Source organism: Glossina fuscipes, unplaced genomic scaffold, assembly GCF_014805625.2.
Source record: "Glossina fuscipes isolate IAEA_lab_2018 unplaced genomic scaffold, Yale_Gfus_2 27, whole genome shotgun sequence".
Classification (NCBI taxonomy): domain Eukaryota; kingdom Metazoa; phylum Arthropoda; class Insecta; order Diptera; family Glossinidae; genus Glossina; species Glossina fuscipes.
The window spans coordinates 3577299-3603023 of NW_023998422.1; the positions used below are offsets into that span (position 1 = coordinate 3577299).

Genomic DNA, 25725 nt, shown 5'->3' on the forward strand with positions numbered 1-25725 from the left:
CTTGTGATGAAAAGGAGGAGATTGTCTTGTGACTGTCAGATCATTTATTCAATAAGTTAGGTTTGTGATCTTGTTGTAAAAGGATTCAGACTTTTTTTCTTTAAATTGCTTAACATTTATCGACGTCTACGCAGAAAAAAATTACTCTTACAAGTTATTTTCTTTTCTACGTCCCATAAATTATCTCAGGCAAATCTTAATTAGATACATCCTGGTAACTCAAATCCATCGCATTTCAATGCAACCAATAGCAAAACATAGCGAATCTAAACAGGAAAACCGACGCACACATTCTCCCGTTGAAGAAGTGTTTAACTACGCTTAAGAACTGACTTACATTGGAACGTCTGACAGTTCTGGCACCAAAGGGTTAATCACCAATTCATTAAATTCAACAGCAAAGGCAAAAGGCAAGAGTTTAGTGAACTTTTATAGTCCTCATAAGTAACGATGCTGATGAGAACTGTAGTTTACACTTTCATCAGGTCTAAATAGTGAATTTCAAAATGTTGCCTTTAGCGTTGAGTTTAAGGTCGTTAAATGATGTGGGAGTATTTATAAAAGAGATACTTTTTTTCTTTTTAATATTTGGTTAACGATGTTGCTTAGAAAGAATTACAGACAAGGAGGTAAGGAAAAAAGGAACTATTTGTATACGTTCGGCTTAAAAGTCGATATATTTGTGACAAAGCGAAAGACCTTTGCTGGTAGGTTGCTGCAAAAATGAGCAATGAGGTTAAAAAACGGCGAAGTGCGACTTGCAGACCATTTCAGTAAATATTGAAGGCTTTAGTAGATAAACTGAATGTAGAGAAACTTTTTTTTAAATTGTTGATAAATTGTTATCATTCCGAGAACAACTTGTGTTGTAAAGAAATGATGCAAGCCGTTGAAAAGAAGAAAATCCATCCAATCCAATAGAAAATCCATCTTTTACAGGGATGTATTTTTTTTACGATAATCAATCGAGTCTTTCAAAAACGAGGTGATCACGGAGAAAGTTGTTACTTCCTTGTCTCCATCTCCTTGTTTGTTTTGTTCCCTCTGCACTTGCTCTGACAATTGTTTTGTTCGTCGTCACTTTTTCTATCATTGAAATTAACAAGCTAACATTATGCAGGGTTGCATTTGCAATTAATATTATAAAATAAAACCGAATGTTACAATCTAACACTAGAAGCGAGTGCGAATTCAAATCACGTGTTAAGCAAATATTTTTTTTTCTTTATTACAAGACCAATTACTGAGGGGATGTTATCTATTCGTGTAACACCGTGACGGTCGCAAAGGAGTGAGGAAAAAGAAGGGGATAGGGAAGCGGCCGTAGCCTGCACAATGTGTGTGCACAATCAATCGGTAAACGTTGTGCGTTCTTCGCTGACTGAGCACTCACTATCGCGACGACCAAAGTAAACTCTATCGCATTGAGATATGAATTCGCGAGCACAAACTTGGTAGTCGCGATCCTTTCCCACTCGGCTATGCGGATAATGCGGGTAATGTTATACACGTATATGTATGCTAAAGCGCTAATCGGCATCCTTACATCCAAGTCGCTAGAACAAGACTTCACCGATCTAAGCACAACTCATTTATATATTTTTTTATTCTCCTTAAATTTACCAAATTTTTAAAAACCTCATTAACTTACTACTAGCATTCGTTTACTGTATTTTTGTAATCTGTGCTAAGTAATTAAATAGCACCGTATCTTTCTTCTTGTCCGTATGCCTAAGTGAAATGCAATGTAAACATCTTGACTTGACAAGAAAATTATACCTCTTTCGTGTAATATATCTTAAGCAAGTATTCAATTTAATTCTTGCGTAAATCATCTTTATACGAATAAACAATAAATATATTCATTTGCGAGTTTTATCATTTTTTCTCTTTTTTTCAATGCACATACATAGATCGAAGCCCCTATTGTAAGTCCTCACCTGCATACAAATATGATTCAGAAAATGAAATGAAAGGTTACGTGATAAAATTTTTCAATTGAAATGAAATTATATCACTGTCACTAGACTTGTTATTGTTATTGCACACAAACATTTTTCACAATGTTTTTGAATGAACGCTTAACTTTTCCTAATCCATTAGTACGTACGATATACACTTTAAGTAATTAACAAAATTACAGTAATCTGATCCCATCTGAAACTTTCTCGGCAATAGTCCAAAATGGCCTATGAAAGACTTACAAGCTCCTCATTATGCATGCAGAGAGATTTTTTACTGTCTATCCCTTAACATGTATACATATATGTATATACATGCATGCAGATAATATAAATGTATTTGCAATAACTTATGCGAACAGTTTCGTGATTAATGCAGTAGTTTCGTCAATTCGCTTGCAACACCCAGATATATTCATTACATTCAACTTTACAAAATAACGCATTGAAGAAAAAGTATTGAGAGATTTATTTTTGGCATTTTAATACATGTTTCCTTTATTCAAATTACATTTTTTTTTCTCTTCTTTTTATTATGACCAGGCACTCAGGGGATGTCTGCGATATATGTGTGTAACAGGGTTGCGGTGAAAAAGAAATCAGCAAAGCGAAAGGGATAGAGAGTGTTTAGCGTAATGGGTGCGTGTTCAACTTGATTAGTGTTATGCTTTTACCGATTGACTATTCATTGCTGCCACAACCAAGTAAGCTCTAACGCGTTAAGTTCTTAAGCGGCGAACACTAACTAAGTCGCAATTTCACGATCTGTGGCTTTTCGACTGTCATCTATAATCTTTTCTTACTTTTTGGAGCTTTCGAGTTTCTGGAAAAAAGTTAAATTATTTAATTAATTTTCTTAGCCTTCTTTTGAAGTCAGTCAAGACTCAGTCCTGCGACAGGTAGTGGTAGTTGTACATGATATGGTCCGGGCCAGTATATCGGCAAAAGTTTTCGATTTGAGAATATTAGTAAAACGATACGGAAATGTATTTCCAGCTGGGTTGACATCACTGCTTCACTTCGCAAAGAAAAGAAATTTTTTAGATTTCCTTGAAAGAAAGATATTGAATGTGCTGTCCTTTCAGTTGTATTGAATGAAAGGATGAAAACAAAATTGAATGCAACTTCTTGGCGTAAAAGAGAAAATAATAATATTTTTTTTGTCTGTCACAGTGGAACTAATCTACAAAATCAATATTTCTGATATCGAATATTGGCTTGAATATTGGCCACACTTTTTGGGCACATTATTATATGTTTTTTTAAATTTCTTTTGAAAATTTAAAATTGTTTTTAGAAAAATTTTTTCTCATAGAAAAACATAAGATAACAGAATAATACGCGATTGTGTTTAATAAGTCGCTTTGTAGTTGTACTTAGTACAACTAGAGGTTAAAAGCAATTTAACAGACTTTTTCGAACAAAATATTTTACAGCTATTACGAGTGTATTGCGTGACTAAATGTGCGGTTGACTTCGACGCCTAAGAGAAGGTAACATAAACAAAACAAGAAAACTAAATTCACTTTGTGACGAATATTGATTATTAATAGGTTATATCTTAACTTGTAAACATTAACAAAATATTTATTTTTATTTTTTTCTTCTTATGAATAAAATCAATCACTAAGCATATATATGCGAAAAATTTTATCAATTTCACTGCATTTCAGTAGGAATCCCGAGACGAAAAGAGCACCATAACTAAATTGCGTCGAAGTACGTTTTGAGCTCACGCATACTCTCTAGTGTTACAAGCACAAGGATAAAATTAGTATAACATCATCGTCATGAAACATCTCTGCATAGCACTTATATGTAAAGAAAGAAACTTATCTATAAAAACAGCAGAGTGGGTGTTTAACTTATGCATTATTTGTTTTTCCTTTCAATGTAATTAAGTGGACAAAAAAAGTGTAGAAACTGGTTGTGTAGGTAAAGTTTACTTATTAAGAAGACAATATATAGCAAAATGTGCATTGAACACTTTTTAAACGGTTTTGGAAAACACATTTAACAATTAATCGTTATACACGTAATGCTAATAAAAGAAAAATTTTACAAAAAAAAAAAAAACTTTAAATAGCTTTCACAAGTAGAGTTCGATATGTATTACGATATGACAATCGTAGCATTTATCGATGATATCCATAGTAAAGTTTCATATTTTTCAAAGTACACAACTAACTACTGGCAACAGTTCGCAGTTTTGTTGAATTGAAAATTTCTTGTCGATCAAAAATAACGGAAATGGGATAAAGCAATGGAGACTTGATTTTGGCAGTTTCCAGTTTTCCACGAGGATATAGATCGACAACAACAACCCGGGAATCAACTTGGATTCCTAATTGTCGAGATTAATATGCGCTTAGTGTAGATTGGTTTGAAAGAGGAAACCACTGTGACGGCCTGAAAAAGGATTATTTTGACTATCTTTTTAGGATGAGGCAAAAGCTAATAGAATAAGAATATTCAAGGAGATCGTTAAATGTATATTCCGGTATCTTCAAAAAAAAAAAAAAAAAAAAATTACTTTTGAAAAACATTAAAAAATGGCAACACCAGAACCAAGCCCCAAGCTCCGCGGTAAGCAGTGTAATTTTTGCAAATTTAAAATCTAGGAAAGCAATCAAGAAAAAGAAGAGGTATTCGGATATGGGAGAATTTTTTATATCGATGATTTTTGTGGTAAAATAGGAATTGCAAGTGTGTGTTGTTGCAGTTTATGAGTAATAAGTAAAATGTCTAATTTTTAGCTTTTGAAGACGGAGGTGTCCTCAATTTACTCTCTACTACGAGCGTGCCTGTTGATCGATTTGACTCATTTGCAATCTTGCAATCGCAACAACTTCCAATAGCCTTTGCTAATTTGGAGCCGATCTCTTCATTTTTGCTGCAGGTATTACACAATTGAGAAATTGAATGAATATACTTTGTATGTGTGTGCGTCTCTACGGCATCCTTCTAACTATGGCAAACTTTTTGACAAATTAAATATATCCTCATTGTCCTTTGGCGAGTACAAAATATTAGAGAGAAATATTAGAGAGAAAAACGAGGCGGTTTTTTAAAAATTTAGGTTATTGAGCGAATGACGGGCACTTGAATGAATAAGTTCACTTTCCAAACAGGAAAAGATCAAATTTTTGTAAATAAAAAATGTAAGTGTAAAGGTAGAATCGAGCTTATCTCGCAGAGATACTAACTCCCTTAACTGAACTTGGTAAACTCAAGGATTATATATATATGGAAAATTCAACTTTTCGACCATTTAGCATTTTGTCTCGCCCAAAATCATTCTCATTTACTATACTAACAAAAAAAAAAAATTTGTTTTATTTTGAAAAATTTATGGTAGTTTGTCTCTTTAAAAAATTGAGCACGATCTCAATACAGCGACTGATGTATTTGGAAAAGACAAACAAAAGTTGATTGGTATGCCTACCAGCATAAATGATTGCTACGCATGAGCTAATAACGCAATATCGTCATGTGAACTAAAGAAAGATTCTCTGCATAGTTAAGTTTTTTACTATAACTCGCTATTCTATAATTAATATAAGGTAAACACTCATAGGCTCATGTTTTATTAGAACCATCGATGCAAAGTCACATTTTAAATTGCCCTAAGCTTGTCTGTCCGTCTGTCCACCTATAATTTTTTTTGTGTTCATCCTACAGGTCGTAATTTTCAAGACCTGTTTTGGCTCAAGGATGAACGCTTCTGAAAACGGTTCGGATCCGACTACTTTCTCGACTACTTTCCATATGCGACGTCATTTTAGAAAGTAATTAAATGAAGAACTGTATTAAACGAATTCGTCACAGGGTATTTGATGATGTGCCATGATGTCCCAGCGTAGTGTTTCTTTTTCGTTTTGATTTACCAAAAACTAAGCTTAACTATAAATTTTGTTTTACAATACGACGATGCTGGCTTTAAATTCTTTTTGCTTACAAGAAAACTCGGCGTCGAACTTTGTAAAAAAAAGGGAAGGAAAAGAACGCGTATTAATAATAAACTCATATGCTTTGAAATAATAGAAATGTAACCGGAAATGAAGAAACATAACAAAAATAGCATAAGATGCAACATATGATATACAAAATACGAATACGAACTCCTACGTGCAGCAATACAAAAACCAGTCGTCATATAACAATGTCTCAATTGTTTATATTTCGTATATATATATATATATACATATGTGTAGATATATATATATAAATTTATTGTATATATATATTATATATCGCATATACATATACAAATATATAATGTTTAACAAACAAGATCAAATATGTTGATTTGCTATTTGTTGCTATTGTTTGGTTTTTTGTTTTTTTTTCATCGGTTATATAGATGTTAATGACTTTTGTGAGAATAATGCAGCACGGAAAGCCAATGACATGTTACACCTGCCTGATGATGACATGTTTTACTTGACGCCGTCACTGATACACTATGAATGCATTTAGTTTAAATGCATAAACCTTAACAGAAGCATATTACCTTTCACAATATAACGGTTTTCAAATACGAGTACATAAGTGTATAAACATACGAGCCGTTCATATTGAAAGTGAAGTAAGTCGATTTTTGTAAAAAGATGAAGATAACGCTAAGTGTAGATGAAACTTAATATGACCTTTTGAAATGTAAAAAATTCACGTTCTTAAATAGTTGGGATGCACGTTGACTCACATTGATCACAAATTCAGTAAGGATGTTCATTTTTATCAAACAATCGCGGCCTTGCTATGGTGGAAATGCCAGAATTCAGAAAACCGATTTCATGTCTATCTCTCATGATTAGTATAATATATTTGTACCTTACACTACTTGTGGTACAAGGGTACACTAAGTTTGTGCGAATCTATGCAAAACCCAGATATAGTCTCAACTTTTAGTACACCAATCGATTCGGAATCATTTTCTGAGCTAATCCTCAGCTTGTCTTATATTTTTTGTGTTTTCTTGAGAACCTTTAACAAAATTTGCTACACTCGCATGTTTTGGTACAAAGACGAACGCTATTGGATTCGGATTGGATCACTTTTTCGACTACTGTCCATATAACACCATAATTGAAAAACTCGTTATTTGAATAACTGCATTAAGCGAAGTGGTGTAGGGTATTTAGCGTCCCACTAGCGTGTTTTTACTTCTTATCAAACGAATGAAAATTCATGTAAACATGAGCAGTACTTTGTGTTTATTATTAAAAAAAAAAAATTTGATACAACTGACATGTCAACCCTTTAATTAGCATTTAATTAGCGAATAATTCAATAATTTTGAAAGTGAGTCAAGTGAATTTAAGCATAAAAAAAACATTTATTTGCTTTAGCCGTCATAGTAGACGCTATTGGTTAATAAACTTACTTTATGTAAAATCACAAAATACAAAAAATAAGTTTATTAACTTTTACCTATACTTTTAAATTAATTGAAACGCAAAACTTTAAATATCCCCCAGATTGGCCCCACTTTCAAAAACGGTCCATATATTTCTTTTTTCCAAATATTTCTTAAAAAATGGCAATGATTTGCTTTTTATTTGAAACCATGCATTGGAAGAATTACTGTTTTGCAGAGAACCTCCTCGTCTTGTACGTTGATTTTGATTCTACTTTATTGACGCGTAACAACGGAGCGTTGTTTCCTAATGGTCGTCATGATGTCTACAATCGATTGAGTTTTAGCTACAAAAATTTTGTTCTTCTCGGGAATATTAGAGTTGTAGTACAATACCTGGTAAGGAGACCAGTTTGATTCCATTGCAATATATTATCACACATTTTACTTGAATATTTATCAGGGCAATGTAAAATCATAATGTGCAAATAATCTGAATAAGTGTACTGTTCTAAAAAGGTACTATACCTGTCGGCATTAGCTTTTCTCGCACTGCTTGCAAAAACTTGAGATTGACTCTCCTTTAAAGTATGTCTGTCCATCTGTCTTATGTTTATCTGTATAACTGTGGGTTCGAGCTATTCTCGAAACCGCAGACTTGTAGTCGGTGTACCTACTACTTTTTTATACAGCTAACAAGTTCAGTTACGAGTAGAGAATAGATCAAGAGGAAGAAGCCTTCCATATTGCGAACATATATCAGAAAATTCTCGGGTGCTTTTAGTATATAAATCGCTAACAAGTAATTGTGTACAATTTTTTTAAGCTTCCTCGAGTATTCTCGCAATAGTCAGATGGATAGAATAAAAGCCTAAACGAGTTAGAATAATGCAATGACTTTGCATGAGTTAGATTTGAAAGAGAGCTGTTGTAGTTAACAGCACACTAAACCACAACGTAATCAGTTAAACAATTATTAAGCAAATTAAAGAAAAGAATCCTCAAGGATTGCTCTCACGTTGACATTAGATAACGAGATGCGGTGTAATGCAATTTTTTCGAATGCTTGCCTATGTCCGCAATAACAATTGCACAGTACATTCCTTACGATGTAAGTGAGCTGTGCTTGTGCCATAGGCTGCCGGTAAAAATTCAAAATCGTATTGAATCTGTTAGATAGCCAGGGACAAAAGCAGATTTGGTAAAATGTGAAAAAGCAAAGAAAATATGAATTAAATTTGCTTACCCGATTGCGAACCTCCGGCTATTTGACGCATTTCTTTCGTGAATTCTTTATTGCCAAATTGACAGGATAAATCGTGAACGGTACGCGGCTCACCTTTATCTAGTAGACGTTCCAAAAAGAAAAGCAAAGTCATATTGCGCGCCATTTCGTATTCCAAAGATTCCATTTTAAATGCGTTTAAGATTATATTCTAACTTTTCTCTTATATAACAAAAATTAATATCACAAATATGCTTTTATAAATATTTAGTTAATATAATTTCTCTTATAATGGAAGGGAAGCTCTGATCGTTTTGATTATGTTTATATATATATGTATTCTAAAATTTATTAGCAACGTTTATTAAGGCAGTTTAGAGAAGCGATGTTTTTGTTCAATTATCTGTGAAATAAAGAGAAAACAGATAATAGGGTAAATAAAACGTAACAAAAAAGAAAAAAAAATAAAATAAAATTATAAAAAAAAAATTATGCAATATTATTAGAATAAAAACAAAACGTTTCCATTTTGATATGTTGAAATATTGTAAATGTTCCCGATCTTTTGTACGATCACTACTATCGAAGTCGATTGGTTAACACCGCAAGTTATTTATTTATTTTTCCTCTTTGCTCAGCTTTTTCGATCTGTGTATTGACTTTATGCAGATAAAAATTTAACAATTCACCATAACACGCTACTGCTTGTCGCTAATTTTTTTTAACCGTTAAACCGTTAAACCGTTAAACTTTCAATTTACTTGTCGTGCGTTTGCAAAATACTCTTCAGAAGGAAACGGAAGTTCAATGGTAACTGAAATTTATCCTGCTTGTAAGAAAACACAATTTCAGAAAAGTTTATATTTGTTTCATGTAAAAATAAAAAAAATAAAAAAAAAGAACTGAGTTTGCGCCCAAAGCAGGGCTAAGAGAACGAAAGAAATCAGCTGTTGCCGCATATCTTCTATAATATTTTCCACCGCTTCGCTCACTATCGCATATATATCGGAATGTGAAAGTAGATTAATAATAATAAAGAGAAAGATAAAAACAATGCACACACTCTTACGTCCATAAATATGTAAATACATACAAAATATACATAAGCTTGCATGGAAATATGTAGTCCAAAATATTGTAGTAAGCTTTCTACGTCAATGTATCGGTTTAATTGAAAAGCAACATTTGCAACCAGAGCAGAGGAATCTTGAGAATGCGCGGGAAATTTGTCGTTACACACGATAAGAGACTACATAAATCTCATTCTCTCATTTGTAACGTTTACAAATAGACTTTTCGATCCCCCAAATATTCTTCAGGTCCTAAGCTATCGGCCGGGCATTCTTACTTTGATATCAATGCACATTGTCGCGGAGAAACAATAAAATATCGCCACGACGAGAAAAGTTTCTCAGATTATCATTAGGTGGAGACAAAGACGCTTAATGTCCGAGAAACTCAAATTTGGCAGCTTATTACAATGCCCAAAATGGTCGCCCAATTCCGAGAAAGAGCTCATTGCCGCTAAATTCAAGTTCTACAAAAAATTTTCAGGGACAGTTTCGCTTCTACGCCTTATCGCTTTAGAGTCATCACGCTTACGCGAGGAGAATAGTCGCATCCAAATTTAGATAAAAATTTGCGACAGTTTAGAAGCGCACACGTATTTTACCATAATTCAAGGCTAGACTCTAAAAAACCGTGTCATCCAAAGAACACGGTCGCAAACTTATAATTTCGTGTCAGAAACGTTAAACAAAAAAAACTTTGCGTACAGGTCGCGTACATAAAAAGGGTGCATACCGTGGAAATTCTTTCTTCCTCAGTTCTCTTTTATTTCCGTTTTATCGTCTATCTACAAGCACACAAGTATTAATTTTATCAAAATTTCGATTAGATGCTAGATATTCGAAATATTCCGAGAAAAATTTTATGTAATCGTCTATGTTTGTTTTGCTTTTTTATTAATTTATTTATAACATTTTATGAGATACTGTCAGTTTTATGCTCAAAACATTTTTTTATCTCCCTCTGACCCTTCTTTCCAACTGCTCCGCTCTCGATCATAATTGAAATTCACTGGTTAGCAAAAATTGAGAAAAGATAGATAAAGACACTTGAGGGATATAGTTTTAAATCAGTTCCATAGATCAAATTTTCAATTTCACCCCATGTATACATCATATAAAAAACACGATCCCTTAAGTATAATAATAAACACTTAGCATACAGGGGACTTGGACGTATGGAATGTGATTGCGTGTATTTACTATTAACCCTTGAAATCTTCTATAAACTCTCTTGACCCGTTGGCGAAGACTCTTATTCAATATTCCAACTGTGACATTTTCCAAAAGCGATTTATTGCTTCTCTTGTGGTACGGAATGCCAGGATATACGCTGACAGACAGCTTTGCAACTATCATATTCGCCAATAATAAATTTATTGACATTATTTTAAGCCAATTAGTTTTCGGAATAATGTCTAATTGCTTATGTACATATTGATATTTATGATAGTGCTAAGCAGATGGTCAATGTTTGTACTCTCCGTGCGTAACTTCAACATACTTACGCGTAATATTTCAAGAAATAGGCCAAAGAATGTGCGAATATATCTTGCATTGTCTGCTAGTAAAGACAAAACCCAAAATAAGCGATGATTTAATCTATTTGACGCCTAACATGCTAAAGCTATAAGGAATTAAGAAGAAATTGCGAAAAGCCTTTTTATTTCAAATTGTACGAAAACTTCTGGTCCTTTAAGTTACTGAGTTTGTGACTTAATGTAACATGCTATCGAAAGGTGGCTTTCACTCTACTATTACAGGTAATCAAATGAATAATAAAACAAAAAAAAAAAAGAAAATTTATAGAATTTTAGCCAAGATAGAGACTAGATAAAACGAAAAGTTGAGTGAGAGAGCGAGAGAGAGAGAGAGAAAGGCACAGAAAAGTCAAAAGCAACGACAGAAAATTAAAGCAAATTAAATTAAAAGGTAAGTAAGAGACAAAAGTCTAAAGAGCTGACAAACGAATTAAGAACTTAGTTTTACTGTAATGATTATTGTTGTTGTAGTCTGACCAAAAAAACACAAGGTAAAGTATGCGACACAAACAAAAGGAAAATTAATAATAATAATAACAGTAATAAAGAAACCAAATAAGAACAAACTGGCAACGAAATGTAAGAAAAACAAGACACATTTTACAAAAATTCACATAAAAAAAAGCATACTCATGCCTTCATACCTTGTATTATTAAAGAAACTTTTCACCTAATAGCACTTAGGTAAAGAGGGTAAGACGTTTATACTCCTTCTTAAAAACACACACACGATATAGATCCTCGCGTTGGGGATTTTGATCAATCAATGCAACGATCAATTGATTTTATTTTTCATACAACATTATTTTACTTTTTTTTAATTATTAATATATTTTATCTTTTTTCTTTCTTACATATTTTCATTTGTGTGGGGCTTAAATATTTAAAAAATTTCTACACTCTTTTTTTTTTTTTCTTTTACAAGCGATTAATTATTCATAAGGCCACTGAGAGCATAAGGAGCGACTATGTACGATTTTTAAATTGTTATTGTTGTTGTTATTTAGTTTGGAGCGCACTTTAATAGAAAGGTGTTAACACAGACACAGTCATATATTTGTACGTTGTAATAAACGATTTATCAAAAGAAAAAAAAAATTAGAAATTTGAGACGTGGTTAACTAAATTTTCTTATATTATACGTAATACGTGTATTCTTTTAGATAATTAAAAGAATTCCTTTTATTAATTGCAATAATATTTTCTATTAAATATTTATTATTCTTTTATTTGCCTTCTACTAAGGTAATATAACGAGAAAAAGCCACAAAACGAATCAACTAACTAATGGTAACTACAACAACAAATCTCATAAAAATGATTGAGATGACAATATGACGATTTTATTTATCGTTGGGGTTTACATATCATCAATTATTTGAAACATACAAATTCACAATCGATGAGGTCTTAAATCAATTGAAATGCTTTGGAATATTTTAGTCTAAATAAATAAATGTATTTTGAGTAAAAAATGTGAGTATTTAAAAAACAAACGGCTCACTAATACAATTGTTTGATTCTATTGGATGAGGCCAGGGCATGGAATTTAAATGCTATACAAATTTGCGAAATTAAAAAAGTTCGCAAAATCAACTTAAAACTGTTTGTAAAATGTGAAATTGAGAAGTTGATAATTGCAATTTCTTCTTTTGAGCATCGAACATTTACAGGACGTTTTTTTTTTAATTTCATTCAGTTTTTTATCTTAAGAACATTGTTTGGAAATGAAAATGTTATAAAATTAGCTTATGGCCGACGGCTTTTGTTAAGTTGGTCCGTTAGATAATGTTATTTTACAGAGTTGGTCCGTTAGATAATGTTATTTTACAGAATTGAATCCCTCTGGACTGTTAAGTCGCGCGTTTAACATAGCTGATTAGCGTTAACATTTAAGTTGTTAGTTGGGCACTCAACCATTTATATATATTATAAGCGACTCTGTGCTTTGCCTTTCAACAGGGAGTTTAGCGAGGACTTTGTTCATTGGCACACTGGGACGTATTAGACACATAAAAATTGTTTGAGTATGAAAAATGAAACTGGATACACAACGCCACAGTTATTTCATTGAAGCGAAGTTTTATTTTAAAGGTGAAATAGATATAGTAATTTTTTGTAAACATCAGCTGCCTAAAAGTATCTTAAGAAAAAGTGTAACTTAATATTCAGCTTTTTCGTCCTTTTTTTTTTTAGTTCACGTATCTACAACCGCTGTTAAGTACAATTTCGAAAATCAAATTGCCGGTGTCTTTGCAATTAACATAGCGTATTACGTTCTTTCTGTAATTAGCATAGAGTATTACGTTCTTTCTGTAACTAGCAAAGAATATTACGTTCTTTCTGTAATTAGGATAGAGTATTACGTTCTTTCTGTAATTAGCATAGAGTATTACGTTCTTTCTGTAATTAGCATAGAGTGGGCGTATCAGTGCGCCAAAGTCTGCATGAAGTTATTAACGCCAACAATTAGTTTTAATCGAGATGATAAAACTTTTTAATGTGATTTCTTGGGCGCGGTGACAGCTAGGTTTGGTTAAATACGATATTATGTAAAAATCAGAAGAGTTCAAAATCTTGGAGTTTACAAATATAAATGAAACAACCAATAAGATAAATAAAATCAAAGAAATCAGAGCAAAGAATCAACAAATCTTATAATAAAAATCGCCTACAGTGACCTTTTCTTTTTATAGGCTTCATTCATTCATTTAAACATAAAAAAAAAAAAAAAAAATTGCGACATGTGAACAGTCAAAATTATTATTAAAAATGCAAAGGATATTATAATGTTGAGAAGTGCGAAACACTTTGCAACTTATCATAATCGGTTTTAATTTATTTTTCCAAGCGATTTTTTCTTACTTTACTTAACAGGTGCTTTTTTGGCAGTTGAATAAAAAGTTAAGGGAAATATCTCCACTGACAGTGCTTAAAGCTTTTGTCGGTGCGTTTTTTTTGACAACCAAATAAAAAAATGTTCCTTACATCCTACTTCCTTTATTTAAACATTTTTTTTATTTCTACACTATTTCAGCTTAGTCCATTTTTCACTTACTGCCCATAGCCATTTGGCCAACGCATCGTCTTTAGCAGCTGGCGCAACATCTTTAAGGCTACAGTCACTAAAGTATTGCCCCGAAACGTTGTGTAAGTCTTCATCTAAGGCAGCGTACAAAGTGGTTTGAGCGCCAAATTTTGGAGTCTTCAAAAACGGCCAGACTAAAGGTCGAAATATCAAAGAAGCGAAGAATGAATTAAAGAAGCTCATATGACGAAACAGTTCAGTGTCAACAACACCAGGATGTAACGCGTTAACAGTGACCCCAGTCCCTAATGCAAAATAAATGAATAAATGAAGTTGCATTGAAATCATTTAATTTTAAAAAATTCACACCTTGCAATCGCTTTGCCAATTCCCTCGTAAATAACACATTAGCCAGTTTGCTTTGATTGTAAGCTTTGCCTTCATCGTAAGATTTCTCGCTATTTAAGTCCGCTACGTTAATTTCTCCTCGAGTATGAGCTAGGCTGGAAACTACTACAATACGGCTTGGAGCGGACTTCTATTAGAAAGTTTCAATTTTTTACAAGAATTATAAAAAAGCCATATGATAGAACCTTCAGCGAATCCAATAAAAGATTTGTCAAAAGAAAATGCCCAAGATGATTCACCCCCAGTTGCATCTCAAAGCCATCCGTCGTTATCGACCTCGGACAACGCATAACGCCGGCATTGTTAATTAAAATATCTAAATGTGACTGTTCTTTTTTGAATCTGAAATTGATTAAAATAAAATTTGCATCATATTTGCACTAATGTGTGATTGTAATTACTCGTCTACAAATTTATGTATAGAATCCATAGAAGCTAAATCGCATTTACGACAATAAACATTTTTATTGCGAGTTTCTAAAACAATCTCTTGGCGTGCCTAAAAACTGAGTCTATTTTAGTCTAATCTTGTTAACTTTTCTTAAATGCATACCTCTTCGCATTTTTTCATGTCTCGACATGCCATATAAACTTTTGCTCCCCGTTTGGCTAGTTCTCGAACCGTTTCTTTGCCTATTCCTGTGTTTGAACCCGTAACGATGATGACTTTACCGTCAGCACGGTTTGGTTTATCAAATTTGCCGCCTTGCATTAGGTCCCTATGATAAATAGAAAAAAAAGGTGAAATCTATTTTTCTATTAAACTTTTTATCCTTTATACTTGACGACGCAAGCTATGCCCACAGCTGTGCCGGTTACACTTAACCAAAATATTGGACGACTCTTCATAAAAGCAAATAAGCCCATCGCTTTCCAATTCCAATACAAATATTTAGCTTGAATCAATTAACTCTATGCTTTAAGCAGAATTACAGTTATTTTTATGTGCAAAATAAGACAAGCAGCGATATTTTTGCAGGTTACTTAGCAGCTGTTATTATAAACATTATAAACATCTCAAAGTAGCAAGCTTTAGTATATAAAGAACGATTAGTATAAACGTTGATTCACTGATTTAACGGTATAAGTTGCAAAAAGTTTTTTCCTATTTTAAGAAATTTTATAAAATTATAATTATAAACTGTATCAAAAAACATTGCAAAATCTAATACGTTCGCGGTTTAAAAACGAACTTCGTTTGTAAAGACCTTTAAGCGCTGGAATTTTTAATGAAATTCCAGCAAATAAAATTTTCTTTTATCCCACATCACGTAGAAAACGGAAGCTATAAGTTGGGCAGGCATTTTACACTAGAAGCAGCTGCTGCCTTCAGCTGTACCTTCCTTTCGTTGAAATCCATTTCTTTTGCTTCTGGGTTAAAGTGAGTTTTGGTGAGGTTTGCATAATCGAGTTTAGGAGTTTGATCCAGCTGCACACATATTTTAGTAGCAATTTTGACTATTTCGCTACTTTTATATATCTCCGCTGTGCTGAAATGTTTCGCGACTACTGAAAGTGAATTTTAAAACCGTGGCTATTTAACCGTAGCATTATATGATCTCTCTCAGCATTGGTGGAAGGTAACCCCAAAAAATTTTGTAAAGAAAACGCTGAAAAAATAATATTTTCCTTAACATGACCGACAGTCAACTGTCGAAGGAATTCCAAGCAAAATTCGGCGCTTCTAGTAGCAAATGGTAAATTTTTATCATCCAGATGACTTCAACATTTCACCTGAACGAAAACATTAGCTTCTTATATCTGCTTATGGGTTCCATGTAAATGAATTCTTTTGAATTCGTTATGACGACCTTTGTGCCTATCTTTGACGACAGGAACGAAAACGAAACAATTTCAAGAATGCGATTATCGAAGAATATAGACGTAAATAACATAAATTTTTCAAACGGTCAAATGACCATTCGTGGTAGACTAGACATGATACAATTTGTTTTCGGAAAATAAACAATAAAAAAAGTTGTAAATATTGAAAAATAAGTTGTATGTATATTTTAGGGAAAATCAATAAACTAAATGATGATACAGTAACGTTGTATGCGAGAAATTTTATACAAAATTTTATTATTATTATTATTATTATTATTATTATTAATTTCGCCAGAGAAATAACTTCTAAGACTAAACTCTTAAAAGCACTAGCATCTAAGGCTATCGGCTTTACAAAATTTTAAAAACGGTCTTTTGATCGCGTATGGTAGGTTTAATGTTAATTTTACAAGTTAGCTTAAAGGTACACCGCCATCATTTTTATTATCAAATTAAACAAAGCAATTCTCTATTAAAAAGGCAAAGCAGTAGTTAAATTCTCTGCTATTTGCAGAACCAACGTAAACTTCTATGCCAATTTGCAGAACCAACGTAAACGTTTATGTTAATGTGCAGAACCAACGTAAACTTCTATTTTAATTGCAAAGCCGTCGGTAAATTCTCTGCTAATCAATAAAAAACATCTGTTGAAATTCTATACATCAAAGAATTTGGCAATTCGACAACAAAAAGTAGCAACAGTAGTAGTGAATAAAGCATATAAATAAATGAATAAATATTGTGGCTTTTATTTTTTTTTTTTTTGGACATATAAGCCACAAATCTATTGGCTTAGTCCATCTCTGTTCAACATACGAAAAAAAAAAAAAATATTTTCTTTTTTAACTTTATTGAAAATGTTTGGTTATGCTCGTTGTATATTAGTTTAAAGTGCGTTTCTAAAATCCAATATCTTGGACATATACGATATTGAATGTATAGGAAACGAAGAAAAACGAAAAGATTACTCTTTGATTAGACTTAATAACTCGATATGCCTTCTCTCTCTTTCTCTCTCTCCTTTACACACACCTACTATAAACATATTTCGTCATCAAAAAGAAGACAAAACTAAAAAGAAATTCTAACAGGACGCATTAGATCACTAGAGATAGACACAATTAATTAATGATTACACCTACAGGTAGGCAAGCAAAATTTGTCAAGAACGATAATAAATTCTTTGCTATTTGCAGAACCAACGTAAACTTCTATGTTAATTTGCAATGACGTCGGCAAAACGTTAAACTTGAAATCAGTTCTCGATAAAATCTTTAATCGAAGCACCCTGTGTAAAATTAAAAGCAACCAATTGTAACAGCTGATTGCTGATTAACGTCTAATAACTTTTCTTTACGTAAAAAATCAAAACATTGCAATTAGGGTTTTTAAAAACAAATGATTTTGCATTAGATAAGTAAAAATTATGTCAAGGAGAATAAACAATAAACCAATGATATTGATTTGTGACTTTATAAAATGGTACTTAAAAATGCGCAAACATTTTGATTATTAAGCGATATTTTCAACGGTGGTGTATGGACTTTGCAACAATAAAGGCTAAAGTGAAGATGAATAAATATTATTGTTAATAAATTAATTAAATTAAATTGACTCGACGATCAATATGAAATGCATTGAGGGGAAAGTAGTGATATTAGGATCAAGGGGTAAGTATTAAGAAAAAAACAAAACTTACGAACAAGGCAATTAATTACTTAAAATATATTTACAAATATTTGCAAATGATTTTTCAAAATCAATAAATTAGGAGCTCAGATCCATAGCAACCTGATTAGACAGTAAACAAACGATTCTAAAGGCAGTGCATCAACGATCAGTTCATTAAGTATATTACAAGAAAGCCAACGTAGAAGAACGACTCATTTACCCGAAAATATATTTCGTAGTCTCATCTAAATTGTTGGGATATCCAAAAAAGGATACGCAAAACAGCAGATGCAATTTATTTAAGTTAGTTGATGATCTTACGCTGATCAAGAGACTCATACTTAGCAAATGGTTTATAACTTTCTCATTTAATGTTGCTTGCAAATATGCTTGCGGAAAGATACAAAAGAATTTGAGATTTATGAGCAATTAATTTCTAGTCTATGAGAATTACATAAGTGGGAAAGGCTTAAGGCGAACTTAACTAATATAATGTTTGATAAGTATTCCGATGTTAAAATGTTCAAATATGGTAACCAGCATTTGGTTGAAGTTTTGTAATTTATATTAAAAGCTATACTATTAGAGTTTTCCATACAGTTTGAGCAATCGTACGAATACGTTGAACGTTGACCATACGCAGTTTTAATCTCAATTTGTAGGAACTGTGCAGTTTACTTAATGCACTTTCGCTGATACTTTTCTATCTCAATACTTGCGACTTAGAAGCAGACAGGTAGAAAAGTAAGACGATCATAGCAAACGTGATTCATTCCATGCTATTTAGCAGTTATACGTCAGCATTTTGCGAAGAATATGAAGAATAAGCTTAAATGATTGAAAGAAAAAACAATATTGACACGCAAGTTATGTGATTTATTTACAACTCCGGGAAGTACAGGGATGGCAGTTGTTGTGAAATCTTAAGAACACTATTAGCATCAACGAAGGGCTTTTGACCTACAGGTAGTAAAAAAATTACTCATAGCTGCATTGCATTTCACAAAACCTATTAATTTTGCATAGCGAGTAATATTCTGTGTTTTTCAGGTGTTGGAAAAACGCGCCTTGTTACAAAGTACATTAAAAGTACACTTCAGAATGAATTTGGACCAACTGTAGCTCCTTCATTTTTTACTTGTAAAGTTATGTTAGACGATCATAAAGTTATATTACAAGTAAGTGCTTATAAACTTGGTTCACGTTAACAAAAGCTAACGAATGATTTGCTTATTCAAAATTTATTTATTTGTAATTTTACTCCTTCATATCCTTCGACAGATGAAAATTTAATATAAAGCCTAGATCTGCGCATTAGAACAAGTGTGAATCCGAAGTTTGGTTTTAATGTTTCTGAAGTAAGAAGTGGTTAGCTTTGAATTAGGGGTTAGGTTACTCGCCTTATGTACCACGTCTTGCTGCATATTCCGACTTTAATTTTCTCAAAAAGGGTTATCGCAAGCCCGAAACGACGTTAACGTTAAGTAACTTTACCCGAGACCAAATTTTACTAAAAATTTTGCATAAATTGCAAGCATTGGTTCACGATTAAGTCGTAGTCGTGCAACTTATTTGTAATAAAGAAATTTCCCATTTTTTGGAAAAATTATCTATTTTAGGTTCGTTTTCAGCTGTCATAGGCTTATGCAGTGCACACAATGGCTCTCTGTTATTCAAAAATTAGTTATATACATATATATGGTTATATAAATATATATAGCAGAAGCAGGTGTGGTACGATCTGATGTCTTCTAATTTGCGAAAAGTCTGACTTAATGTTAAAACAACCAGTTCGTCGAAAAGATTATTATATTACGAAGGACTAAAAATATATCACGAAATTCCCATACAAATAAAGATCAAGAGGAAAAGTATTATATTCACAAATACAACTACAGCATACGGATTTATTGCAAAAATATCCGATCTGCATGATTTTAATACATGAATAATTGCAAAATGATTTTAAATTGAAAACAGTAAAAACACTGTAGTGGTGTCGGCCCGCCATTAAATATCGTACATAATTCTCTTAATAGTTCTTCAAATAACGACTATTCAAAGCAGTGAGTTACATTGGACGTGATCGAAAAAGTGGACAGATCAGGACCATTTTCAATATTTGTTTCTGTTTGGGTCAAAGAAAATTGCGACCTGTAGATTGGCACTACTTAACTAAAAAAACTAAGTACAATAAAAGGTGAGTCTATCTCAAGTCTCCCCATCTTGACCTCCATAGCTTCTGCCAAAGTTACGTGACAACTCAAAATGAGAATATTGTAATAAGCAAAAGTTAAGTTTTTAGAGGATCACTCAATCACCCTTTACATGCAGCCAGGGTAGCGATCAGCAGGTACGTGCATTTTAGAAAGCAATTCAAAGCAGGCTTTTCTAGGCTCAATTAGCAGTTGTACAGAAAGACTTACTAGAGTGACCAGCGAATTTTAGAGTCGCATTATCCAGAAAGTTAGACAAACAAGAAAGCAAACTTATATGGAAAAGATTTTCCCTTTCCTTTATTTTCGTTAATTTTTTTGAAGATTTCCTTTATTTTGCTTAATTTTTTTCTTTTCTCGTTTTCTAATAGAAAATTATATGAATATTTTTCTTAACCACTATCACAGATATGGGATACAGCCGGTCAAGAACGCTTCAAGGCTGTTACACCGATGTATTATCGGAACGCTAACGCAGCCATTTTAGTTTTCGATCTATCGCAGCATCGTACGTTTAAGGAAATCAAGGGTTGGATACAAGAGTTGCATTCCAACGTCCAAGGACCGATGATTCTCACGTTAGTGGGTAATAAATTAGATTTGGTGTCAGAGAGGGCAGTTTCACGCGAGGAAGCCTATTTATTTGCAACGTCAATAGGTGCCAGTTATTTTGAAATTTCAGCCGAAATGGACCAGGGTCTAGAGCAGGTGTTTAAAAATACTGCTTTCGGTTTGATGCGGTTAGTTAACGAGGGCAAATGTCGAGCGCTGCGTCAATTCGACTCCTCTGATTCTATTACAAAATATACGACAAGCAATACTGCCTACAGTTACATGATGGCAGCTATAAGCAGTCGTCACTTACACGATAATGGAGGGGTAATACATTTGCCATCGGTGCCGGCTGGTATACCGGTAGAGAGTGACGAGATTAAATCGAATGCCGAAGGACGTCTTGAAACGCCGTCCTGGAGCATAGAGCACATAGCTTGGGGTGAAGAGGTGCCTGTGCATTGGTGTTATTAAAATTCCTCTTTCGCTGCTTCTACAACCATGTGATGAATTTCGTAGACATTTATGATATTTTCTCAATAAATGCTTTGCATGTGGTATTTTCTTCTGTTCTTTTTTTAAGTTTAAAAGAAAAATCCATTTGAGAACAAGTGACCCAACGAAATTTTTGATATAAAGCTATAAAAAAGACAAAAATTGTGAGTAATATCTATATAATAATGATATATATAACGATAATGAGTAGTATATATCTATGTATATACATTAATATTTTTGTTTTGTATTTATAACATTTTCTTTTTATTGAAAATATAAGCTGAACCAAAAAGTTATGTACAAAGTTTCGTAATCATTTTTATTAATCATTGCAGTTAATTTTAAGTTCGAAAGTATGAATACATATTTAATTAAGAATTCTCGATATTCTATAAAGCCACTGATAAATCTCGTATAATATTATTTAAAACCCAAGCATGATTTTCCTTCTAAGAAGAAGAAGAAGAAAAAAAAAACTGAATATGATAATTATATAACAGATTCATTTTATTGACATAGAGTAATAAACTGTAATTATTTCATTTAGAAAAAGGCAATCATTTTTTTTTGAATTAGCTCCCAGAACCTTAAAGCTAAAAGTTAAGTCTCCAAATTAGAGTGCTAAATAAAGAAGAAAGTTATATCGATGCAAAGGTGGAGGAGAGATTTCACAACAATTACATACATACCTCGTGTGAATGTTTTAATATAAATATCAATCAATTTTTTTTTCTGTGATTTTTTCGTCTGAATTCCCAATGAATCATGGAAGACAAAATTTTGTTTTAAGAAATATTTTTTTCTTCTTTTTTTCTACTCTTATAGATTTATTTCTTGGACATATTTTTTGTTTGAAGTCATTTTCAATAAAGTTAAGCGTTTATTAACAACTTGCACAAACACATTTTACTTAAAATATTTAAACAGCTGTTGGCTTTTCCTACCTCTGCAGGGCGTGGTTACTTGCGCTAACATATGGCAAGATCCTGTAGCGCATTATTTGTTTGCGGTCGCAAAAATCTCGGTTCGCTGAGAATTAAAGAGCCCAAATAGAGTTTCCATTCCGACTTTGTCTAAATCAGACTCTAACTCGAGCGTCGTTGCGATTATGTTTCACCCTTACCCTTATTATTCTAATGTAATCTACAATGAAATATTTTGATCTCTCACTTGTTCGTTCAACTGCTCTGTTGATTATGTTATATCCTCTTATTGCATCGATCAACTGTCGCTCGTATTGCCATAGTCAAATGTTTCTGGTGCAAATGACTCATCGTCGTACGCTGATGACAAGAAATCACTTAATTAAATAATTCGGCTCGCCATGTCTAGACAGTTTGATAACCACTGAGATGTGTAATAAGTTTTGTTTTGACAAAAAATATTTACTTTGCATTCGAAAATTTGAATGAACGTTTCAACTGGTTACATAATTTAACAGTACAGTGTTGCAATAAACTGCATCAGATTCCATTCCATATCCATTCACATATAACAAATTTTTCTATTTCACGTAGGAATGTTTACCAACACTACGTTTTGGTGTCATTTATCAGCTGACAGTTAGCTTTTTACATCAAAATGTCAGCAAGCAAAGGTTGGAAAATTTAAAATTTTCTAAAATATTCAATGTGTACTTAAATATATACATGAATTTTATATTTCCAGGTTCATTGATTAAGGAAGAGTTGCAAGACGAAGGGGGCTTATTATCCCTAGAAAAATTAGATAGGGCTTCACCTGATTTGTGGCCAGAAAAAAGTAAGTAAATCTTTTTGCAAATTCAAAGTCGGTTAAAAATCTAAAAATAATGTAGATTACGCGCGTTGGCGGTATACAGATATATGTAATGCTTTAATAAAAGAAAATAAAATTGCCGATCCACTACGACTATGTTTAGTTGTTAAATTTTCTGATTCAGATTATGTGTGCTAAAGCAAGAAGCAAAGATTATTCCAAATTATTAAAATGCCTCTTAAATTCAGTTCCAGGCATCACTGATTTTATAGCTATGAGTAATACACCCATACGCACTCCAGCAGCCGAATGGTCCCGCGGCCTTTCCCAAGAAGATATGGCTGCCATAACACGTAAGCCTTTTATTTGAGATTCGCTTTTTATTAATTCTTTAACTTTGATTTCATACAACTAGAATTAAGTACCTTGTCTCCGAATGCTTTAATTATGGAAATCAAAAACATCTACGACGAAGCGTATCAATTGGGTATCAGTGAGGCAAAGGAAATGACGCGTGGCAAATATTTAGGTATATTCAATAATGCCAAGAAGAAGTAATGTATCCAGGAACAGCAGTCTTTCATACCATAGCGTTTACACTTTATAATAATATAATCGTAATAGAAAACAAATAAAAATGTGACATTCCACTGCGTCCAAATAATTATCTTTTATTAGAAGTGGATGATGAAATAAGGAAGCAAGAAAGGAAAGATAAGTAGCTTCTACGAAGGCGTATCTCACCTTCCTTCGATTATGTGGCTCGGTAACGGAGGCGGCTTGCATAACTTCACGCTGTTCCATGCCTTTACATTAATGATGTTAATGATGCTAATAAATGGCATAATTGCGTCGAGGTTCTGGCCCGGTACCAAAAAGTAATTTTTTCTTTTCATATTGTGTCTCCGACCAACCAAGCAAGGCGAAAACAGACCCACCTTTCTTTCTTAGATTTCTTAAGGATATATTGTGTGTGCCTTCTCGAGGGAGACTTTTGCAAACAGTTTAGTCTTAATTTTTCCGACTGTGATTGGATATGACGGTGGAACGAGATTACGATTAGAATACGAAGTGTATTTTTTATTTCTCGGAATTCTCTCTGTCGTTTCGTCCTAACATGCATTCGAAGAGCACACATTTCTCGTGGGGTATCCATAGTTACAGGTACACTAGTGCAACCAATGCCTAAGAGATTAATACGACGAATTTAAACGGCTTCGCATAGCTTTCATGACTGACAAACTGTGTGATCCGTCCAAAAGGAAGGTTCATGGATCATATAAAGTATATGTATTGTCGATCGGCGTAAAATTTTCTACATTTACTTTAAGGAAAAAATCGGCCATGCCCACACAAAGATACAAGTGATTAAATTTTCTTTTTTCGCTTTCTTAAGGATTTGTGCTTTTTAATCACTAGGTGAACAAGAGGGAATGTTTTCGTTTTCTAATTAATTTCGTCAACTACCGAGACTTACTTTTGATGTTTACTACATCTAAATTATAACGGTTCGTTGAACAGAATAAGAAATTCTATACTTTGCTGTTTTTAAGTTTGTTTAGCAAACTCTTTCCGCCAACTTGTGTATTATAGAATTACCTGTCATTGTATACATAAATTTTGTTTTACACTGACAGTGGCAGATGGTCTCCTACAGCTTGCTGTTTTCAGTTTCTTTTTTTCTTTATTCGTGCATACCTTTATCAAAATTTGTACAGCTTTTACATATTCTGTAATATGAGAATAATAACCCAGTTAGGGCTAAGTTGCGTAGGGGAAATTGTGTAAAAATTTCGTATTCTTAAATATTTCCTCTGTCACGCGTAAGAAAAGCTGCACGCATAACTTTTAAGTAATCGTGACTTCCATTCATTCACCCGTACTCTTCAACTAAACAAATAAATAACAAGTAAAAATATTGTGATGGGACAAGGCGCACCTTTAAATAACTTACATCACTTCGCTTAATACAGCTATTAATTTGAAGACTTTTCAAAATAAGCTATTGCATCGGAGGTGAACAAAAAAGTGGTCCATCCTTGGGCCAAAATATGGTGATGTTGGAAAGGTTGTGACTTGTAGGTGGAGCGGAAGAAATCAAGATGAGTGGATGGACAGACGGACGGACAGGTTTAGATCGACGCGGAAAGACATTCTGAATCCATTGGCATATTAAAAAGTGGGTCTATCTAATGTACGCCTGCGTGTTGCGTGCATCCGCACAAACTTAATACACCTTTGTGCTACGAGGGTCAGACAAGGCGTTATTTACGCTCATAAAAGACTCTTGTAAATGTTTAAAATTTGATGACATTTATTATAAGGAATACAATTTTTAACAATCGCAGTGCGGCTACGTACTTTTATTACAAACAACGGCTAGTATTATGTAAAATGTGTGCAGAAGATAACTGTAAGTGTTCGCATTTCATTTTTAATTGCAATCTTTCACTACATTCCGTAGATATGCATGGAATGCGAAATGTAATCAATAAAAGCCCTTCAGCGGCGCAACTCAGCAGGATATTAATTTACGAACTTCAATACTCTGACAACTATGCCTCGCATTAAACGCTTGGTGAAAATATGTCTCGATAGTCTTTTTTTCTCTTCTTTAACAGTAGTAATACAAAAA

At 32.9% G+C, this 25725-nt stretch overlaps 4 protein-coding genes across 5 annotated transcripts in view; 2 read left to right on the plus strand and 2 right to left on the minus strand.

The window, feature by feature from the left end:
* The window catches only part of LOC119635669, a 27998-nt gene extending 15993 nt beyond the window's left edge, over positions 1-12005 (minus strand). Inside the window, exons 1-2 of the mRNA XM_038030605.1 lie at positions 11798-12005; positions 8567-8948 (exon numbers count right to left, since the gene is read on the minus strand). Coding sequence (XP_037886533.1) covers positions 8567-8732 — 166 coding nt within the window. The 5' untranslated portion in view covers positions 8733-8948; positions 11798-12005. The remainder of the gene's footprint in view (positions 1-8566; positions 8949-11797) is intronic.
* Positions 12006-14114: 2109 nt separating this feature from the next.
* Positions 14115-15845, minus strand: LOC119635671 (retinol dehydrogenase 13-like). 2 transcript variants are annotated; one of them, XM_038030607.1, is made up of 7 exons: positions 15798-15814; positions 15371-15580; positions 15143-15308; positions 14991-15088; positions 14775-14931; positions 14551-14719; positions 14115-14486 (listed from the first exon to the last, which is right to left on the minus strand). In XM_038030607.1, the coding sequence occupies exons 2-7, from the start codon at positions 15454-15456 to the stop codon at positions 14182-14184; spliced, it is 981 nt and encodes a 326-aa protein (XP_037886535.1). In that variant the 5' UTR covers positions 15457-15580; positions 15798-15814; the 3' UTR covers positions 14115-14181. The 2 variants fall into 2 exon arrangements, with proteins under 2 accessions (XP_037886535.1, XP_037886534.1); XM_038030606.1 differs by having other exon boundaries at positions 15371-15845.
* Positions 15846-17753: 1908 nt separating this feature from the next.
* On the plus strand, positions 17754-21551 carry LOC119635715 (vacuolar protein sorting-associated protein 21). Its single transcript, XM_038030686.1, has 3 exons — positions 17754-18086; positions 19138-19265; positions 20712-21551. Exons 1-3 carry the CDS (start codon positions 18044-18046, stop codon positions 21327-21329), a joined length of 789 nt encoding a protein of 262 aa, XP_037886614.1. The 5' UTR covers positions 17754-18043; the 3' UTR covers positions 21330-21551.
* Positions 21552-22880: 1329 nt separating this feature from the next.
* LOC119636079 (protein lin-52 homolog) lies at positions 22881-23700 on the plus strand. The gene is made up of 4 exons (XM_038031189.1): positions 22881-22950; positions 23022-23114; positions 23339-23443; positions 23506-23700. The coding sequence occupies exons 1-4, from the start codon at positions 22935-22937 to the stop codon at positions 23646-23648; spliced, it is 357 nt and encodes a 118-aa protein (XP_037887117.1). The 5' UTR covers positions 22881-22934; the 3' UTR covers positions 23649-23700.
* Positions 23701-25725: the final 2025 nt, after the last annotated feature.